The sequence below is a fragment of the Penaeus japonicus genome, unplaced genomic scaffold (assembly GCF_977035675.1).
Source record: "Penaeus japonicus unplaced genomic scaffold, GWHDUDI00000001_assembly GWHDUDI00000608, whole genome shotgun sequence".
Lineage (NCBI taxonomy): Eukaryota > Metazoa > Arthropoda > Malacostraca > Decapoda > Penaeidae > Penaeus > Penaeus japonicus.
Genome location: NW_028235010.1, coordinates 25,001 through 32,500, shown reverse-complemented (window position 1 = coordinate 32,500; position 7,500 = coordinate 25,001). Strand labels below are relative to the sequence as shown.

Here is a 7,500-nt window from a genome sequence, read left to right as displayed (position 1 = left end):
GAAGCAAGCAAGTTGACAAGTTCCGTGACCTGACTTTTTGCCGTTAACAAGGCGGGGGCTTGCTTGTGTTTGCACGGCGGTCAGTCGAGATAAGCGCGCCTTTGATGCCGCCGCCTCGCCGCTACAGAGACGGAGGTGACGCGCTACAATACCTGGTGGGGCGGATGCAATTTTATCCAACTTGGGACTTACCTAGCAAAGTATCACCATGACCGGACGAGGAAAGGGCGGAAAGGGACTCGGAAAGGGAGGAGCCAAGAGGCACCGCAAGGTATTGCGTGATAACATCCAGGGTATCACCAAGCCCGCCATCCGTCGTCTGGCTCGCCGTGGAGGTGTCAAGCGTATCTCTGGTCTCATCTACGAAGAAACCCGTGGTGTCCTCAAGGTATTCCTCGAGAACGTGATCCGTGACGCCGTCACCTACACCGAGCACGCCAAGAGGAAGACCGTCACCGCCATGGACGTCGTGTACGCCCTCAAGCGCCAGGGCCGCACCCTGTACGGTTTCGGCGGTTAAGCGTGTTCACCGATCACGACAACAACAACAACAACCACCAAAACAAAAAACCTTGGACCTAATTTAGGTCCTAAAATCCTTTTTTAAGGATAAAGTTTGACGTAACCAACGAAAAAATAGTGTATAGTGAATAAAGTAACATGGTCTTGTAATTTAACCTTTGCATTATTATGTGTTTATTTTCGTTAATTCGCCTTTCTCTGTGCAACAAACAATATTATTAATGTTAGGGTTAAATTAACATCATTCCGAGTAATATAAATCGTTATTTGGCCACCTTTCTCTTTATACGCAAATAGAATCACTAAAATAGTCTTGCTTTTACACCGTAATACAAACAAACTTTGTAAAGAGCCATGTGGCCACTTTTCTCATCAATATTACTGTACTAATGTTACTCTTACACCGTTCTAAGAAACAAATAAATCGACAGTAAATAGCCGTGTAGATAGATAGATAGACATATATATATATGTGTGTATATATATATATATATATATATATATATATATATATATATATATATATATATATATACATACATATATATACATAATGTAGATATATAGATATATATAGATACACATACACATATATATATATATATATATATAATATAGATATGTATGTATCTATATATCCATCTACATATACATATATTATATATATTTAGTTATATATATATTTATATCTATATTATATATTTATATATTATATATATACATATATATATATACATATATATATATATATAATATAGATATAAATATATATATATATATATGTATATATATATATAATATAGATATAAATATATATATCTATATTATATATATATATATATATTATCTATATATATACATATATGTCTATATATATATTTATATTATATTATAATATATATATATACATACGTCTGTCTGTCTGTCTGTCTGTCTACACACACACACACACACACATACATATAAATATGAGAGAGACACACATACATATAAATATGAGAGAGACACACATACATATATGAGAGAGAGACACACACATACATATATGAGAGAGAGACACACACATACATATATGAGAGAGAGACACACACATACATATATGAGAGAGAGACACACACATACATATATGAGAGAGAAAAATAATGCCTTTATTTTCACTTCTTTGGTCTTATTTACGCACGTTATCATTATGACTTATGTATTATTTATCATTCATTTTATTTATTATTTGGATGCGCGTATGTGGATGGCTGTTGAGGTATTGGTTACCGTTTTGTTTTTTCTTCTTGTTCTTCTTTTAAATCCAATTCCGGACCCAAGCACATATAACACTTGTTTTCTTCTTGTTCTTCTTCTTTTCCCCCCTCGTATGAGCGTATGCACAGAACGGCTGTTGCCTGATTTGTTTGTATATATATTTTCTTTTTCTTTTTCTTTCTTTCTTTCTTACCGAACCGAACGCAATAGCGCACAATTCTATTTTATTCATGTTTATTTTTTCACTAATGAATCCTTTATTATAATTTTTTTCATATAACTTTACGTAACGCGGCAGCACATAATTATTTTGTATTTATTTATTTACTTATTCATTTATTTTTAACCTAACCTAACGCTGTAGCACACGATTATTTTATTTAATTTTTTTTTTTTTGTTTTTTTTTTGGGGGGGTAACCTAACCTAACGCTATAGCACACGAGTTTGATTGTTATTTTTTTTTTCTTGTTTTCTACTTTGGGGAACCTAACCTAACGCAATAGCAGACCAATATTATTTTTTTACTTGATTTTTTTTATTTTATTTTTTTCTTTTGTAACCGAACCTAAGGCAATAGCGAGTCACAAGCACACAATTATATTTTATTCCATGTTCAATTTCCCAACCAATGCGTGGGTGGGTGGGTGCGTGGGTGGGTGGGTGCGTGCGTGCGTGCGTGCGTGCATAGTATGGCCGTTGTTTTATTTTCTTTTATTTTTTATTTATTAATATATATATTTTGCCGTTGAGTTCTCATTGTTTATAATATTATTACCATTTTTTCTTTCTTCTTCTCCTCCTTCTTTTCCTTTTTTCGTGTGTATGTGCCGTGTACGCGTGTGTGCTTGTGCGTGTGTGTGTGCGGCTGTTGCTTATAAGAGCATTTTCTGATATTTTCTACTTTTTTCGAGCATGGCCTTTGAATTATTCCATATGGTTAGTGTTACTCTTATCCCGTGCCGTGTGCACGTGTGCGTTGTGCTTGTAATTAGCGGCTATAGGTGAGAACTAAGCAATTTGCATGTGTGGGTGCGTGTGAATGCGACAAGTTAGGCTTTTATTTGATTGGATTTGACTTTTCTTTTTGAGTGCGTGTGCGTGCGTGCGTGCGTGCGTGCGTGCAGGTGTGTATGTGAGCAGGTGTGTATGTGTGCAGATACCTATGCATGCAGGTGCCTACGTCCGTCTATGTGTGTGTGTGTGTATGTGTGTGTGTGTGCAGGTGTGTATGTGTGTGTGTGCAGGTGTGTATGTGTGCAGATATCTGTGCATGCAGGTGCCTACGTCCGTCTATGTGTGCAGGTGTGTATGTGTGCAGATATCTGTGCATGCAGGTGCCTACGTCCGTCTATGTGTGCAGGTGTGTATGTGTGCAGATATCTGTGCATGCAGGTGCCTACGTCCGTCTATGTGTGTGGGTGTGTATGTGTGCAGATATCTGTGCATGCAGGTGCCTACGTCCGTCTATGTGTGTGTGTGTGCAGGTGTGTATGTGTGCAGATATCTGTGCATGCAGGTGCCTACGTCCGTCTATGTGTGCAGGTGTGTATGTGTGCAGATATCTGTGCATGCAGGTGCCTACGTCCGTCTATGTGTGCAGGTGTGTATGTGTGCAGATATCTGTGCATCCAGGTGCCTATGTGCCTATCTATGCATGCATGCATGCACGTGGACGTGCGCGTTGTGTGTGTGTGTGTGTGTGTGTGTGTGTGTGTGTGTGTGTGTGTGTGTGTGTGTGTGTGTGTGTGTGTGTGTGTGTGTGTGTGTGTGTGCATTTATTCATTGCATGCATTTTACTAGATGAATGTGTACGTTTTGCATGGCGTGTACGTGTGCGTGTGCATGTCACTAGTAGTGCCTACAGATATCATGTGCGGCTTAGTTGTTTATTCACTGTTTGTTCATCCAATCATTATATGAGAGTTTGGTAGGGAGGGAGGTGTGCAAAATTGCTTTCCTTACTTTGGTTCATTTGAGAGTGAGTGAGTGAGTGAGTGAGTGAGTGAGTGAGTGAGAGAGTGAGCATCCCCATATTTGATAATATGTACAGCATTTTTCCTCTGACAAGTGGAATAAATAAGTGTGAAGACTCAAGTATGGCTAAGAATGTAAACATGTACGTCTCTCGATGTCTTTTTTTGTTTGTTTGTTTGTTTCATTTTTGTAAGCGAATGAATATCGTCGGCGGCGTCGGCGATTCCATGATTTTCCTTGCTGGTTGTTTTGTCGGTTATCGACCTAAGGGCCAGGTAGATAAGGAATGCATTCTAAACATTGTGGTCGTATCTCTCTATCTATGTATCTATCTATCCATCCATCTATCTGTGTAATGACTGACTCGTGTCGTGTATTCATTTATTCATTCATCGGTCGGTCGTCGCAAACCAATTTGCATGTGTGGGGAGTGGGGGGAGGGGGGAACAGGGAGGGAGGGAGAGGGGTTGGCCACCTCTATGCCTCCCTCCCTTCCCTTTTCCCTCCCTGTTCCCCCCTCCCTCCCTTCTTCCCTCCCTCCCTCTCCCCACACTTGCATAGAGGTGGCTAACCCCTCTCCAAGTGTGGGGAGAGGGGGGAACAGGCCACCTCTATCATATTATCAGTTGACTATGTGTTTGTTTGTTTGGCTTTTAGTATGTAGGCAACAACAAACCACTGGTGTAGTTACGATGGTATAATGGCAATTGGGAGGGAGTGAGTGAATGAGTGACCTCTTTCCTTACTAGAGTGAGGTCTATTATTACTATTATTATCATTATTATTATTATGTCGCCGTTGTTTCTATCAAGCTTGAAGGAATTGCCCTTGGTTGGTGAGTTAGTTGTCTTGGTACTTGTGTGTGTGTGTCTGCGTATATGCATGTGCATGCATGCCTGTCTCTCTTTATTTCATGTATGCATGCAGATAAGGTAAAACTCAATCAATCAATCAGTCAGTCAGTCAGTCAGTCAGAGTGCAAGTGTGATGGATAATACTTTGAATTGTTTGATTTGATTCGTAAGTGTATGTGTGGTGATCCGGAGAAAAGATGCGTGCTTGCTAGATTGATTGGTTGCTAGTTCGTTTGTTTGTTTGTTCGTTCGAGTAGGGTCCAAGAAAACGCAAGTGGAATAGCCATTTTTCCTAGCTTTGCTTTGCCTTGCTTTGTTTGCTCTGTTTCGTTTCGTTTCCTTTGCGCGAGCTCTCATCAATGTTAACTCGTAGCTACTAATTGTTGTCTGTCTGTCTGCGTATGTGGTTGTATGTATGTTGGGACATGTGAGAAGAACAAGAAATTCAAAAGACAGTTTGCTTGTTACAAGGAGTTCCAGAGGATAGTAAATCAAGAAACAAGCCAACGTTTATTTGATCTCAGTATATGTTAGGGGCAAAAACAAATGTAGGCAATAGTAGTAGTAGTCGTAGCAGTGTCGATGGTATTAAGAATGTAACAAGTAGTAGCAATGATAATGAATAAGAGTGTAGGCCCATTTCATGTCAAGAGTCAAGGGGGGAGAAAGTGAGAAACGATACATGCATGTATGCATTTACAAGTGTAAAGTCGATTTATTACAAAAACTAAAACAAATGAATGAATGAATGACTAGAAATGAATGGTTGGTTCGCGGTCTATGATGGGAGAGAGAAAGAGAGAGAGAGGGGGGGTGGGTGGTACGGAGTGGAAAAAAGGGGGGGCAAGTGAAACAGAGAAAGAGATGGAAACAATCTATGTATGTATGTTGAATCAGACAGGCACAGTTTGCTACAAGGGATATATATCAATAATATTACGATACCTGGTGACACACAAAAGTGATTGATGAGTAAAATAGCCACTGAGTATGAGCACGAAGTAGTAATAATCATTGAATTTGATTTGGTAGAGGAAGATAAAAATGTACGTGCAAGAAAGAGAGAGAGAGAGGGAGGGAGGAAGAAGGACCACTGCCAGCCAGCCAGCCAGATAAGGAGGGGGAGGGATCGGGTTACAAACCGATCAGTAGTTAGCTAGTTATCAGTACCAACCCACTCACTCACTCTCTCATGAAAACACTCGAATTCCTCTCTCTCACAAACAAAATCACCACACAAAGGAACACACAAAAACTATAAAACTCAAATTCAACACTGAAACAAACAGTCCAACCACACAAAAAGACAACAAGAAGGAAAAAAGAAACAGAGTCCAGTGAAAAACACGTAGAAAAAGAGCAAAAACGCAAACTCAAACGTCAAACAAAAAAAAACATACCAAACATTAACTAAACTAAACAACAAAAACTGAGTCAAAAACAAAAACAAGCAAAAAACACAAAAAAACAATCTCACTCATCAACAAACAATACAGTACAATACAATCCATTCCATTTCTCATTTCATATTTCATACACAAGCAACATTCAACTTGACTTTGCTCTTGCCTCGGTGAGGCCTATGCGCGCCCCGACCAGCCGTCGGACAAACAGAAATCGACCTTCTCCCCTATATCTCAAACAAATCTAGACCTTATTCACTAACCAGCTAAATCCAACAAACTACCAAACTGCCTCCGCTCAACTCTCGGACAAGTAAAAATGGACCTTCTCCACAATATCTCCACAATATAGTCCTTATTCACTTCACAAAAGGAGCTAAATCCAACAAACTACCCAACTGCTCTAGTTAGCATGACTAGTTTTGATGGAACACATCACACACACACCTTAGAGATGGCTGGCTGGCTGTTTCAATGCTTAGACACATACCAGTTCTTTAACGACTATCTTTTCTAGACTTGGCATGTTATTATGATATTTTGTAAATGCAGATGAAAAGTTTCAGCTATTATAAAGACTCGCATATCTTTCACTAAATCATCCACGTTAAAGAACATGCTACCAAATTAACTTGATAGATGAAATAGCCAGACTTTGTCTATGAAAGAAAGCAAATGTGCACTTACATCAACTGAATATTTTTCACATTTTATCAAGAAAAAAAGATGCTAAATCATATGAAAAAGGACATCTTTATGAAAGCATACTATGCAAAACTGATATTGCTGTTGTGTTATGTTAATTATTTTTTATTTTTTTTATTTTATTATTATTATTTTTTTTTTCCACATGATATACATACAAGAGAAAGAGAAACATGAAAACTGACAAATTGTTGGAAGCATACCCTAGAAACCTTGTGTTCTTGCATTATATGTTATATTTTATTTATTTAATTGTGTGTGTGTGTTTGTTTTGTTTTTGTTTTTTTTTCTAAACATCATAGACCTACAAAAAGATGACACAACATGAAAGCTGATAAGTCATTGAAAGCATAGTTACAATACATCATCATCATCATCATCATTATTTTCATTATTATCATTATAATAATCATTTCTTGTAGATATTTACACTAAACATTATTGTACAGTAATAATTGTATTTCATGGAAGAATTAAGTTTTTACATTATCCTCTGATGATTCTCACTGGTTATGTCATCCATGGTTCATAGATAAATAGACATAAACTCACACACACACACACACACACACACACAATTCTCATCTTTTTGCCGCTCTTCTTCTCTTTTTCTCCATAGGTGTGTGTGTAGACATAGATACAGATAGATAGATATATAGATAGTAAAACTAAAATACATTTAACATATATATCCTCAAGAGTTCAATCCATTTTGAACATTGTATTCTGTGATAATCTCTTTAAATCAATGTATTCTGTAATAATCATTGTAAGTTAAAGCAAT

General features: G+C 37.8%; 1 protein-coding gene across 1 annotated transcript; it reads left to right on the top strand.

The window, feature by feature from the left end:
- The first annotated feature begins 180 nt into the window (after positions 1-180).
- Positions 181-596, top strand: LOC122262004 (histone H4). Its single transcript, XM_043029886.2, has one exon. It carries the CDS (start codon positions 209-211, stop codon positions 518-520), a length of 312 nt encoding a protein of 103 aa, XP_042885820.1. The 5' UTR covers positions 181-208; the 3' UTR covers positions 521-596.
- The last annotated feature ends 6,904 nt before the right edge of the window (positions 597-7,500 follow it).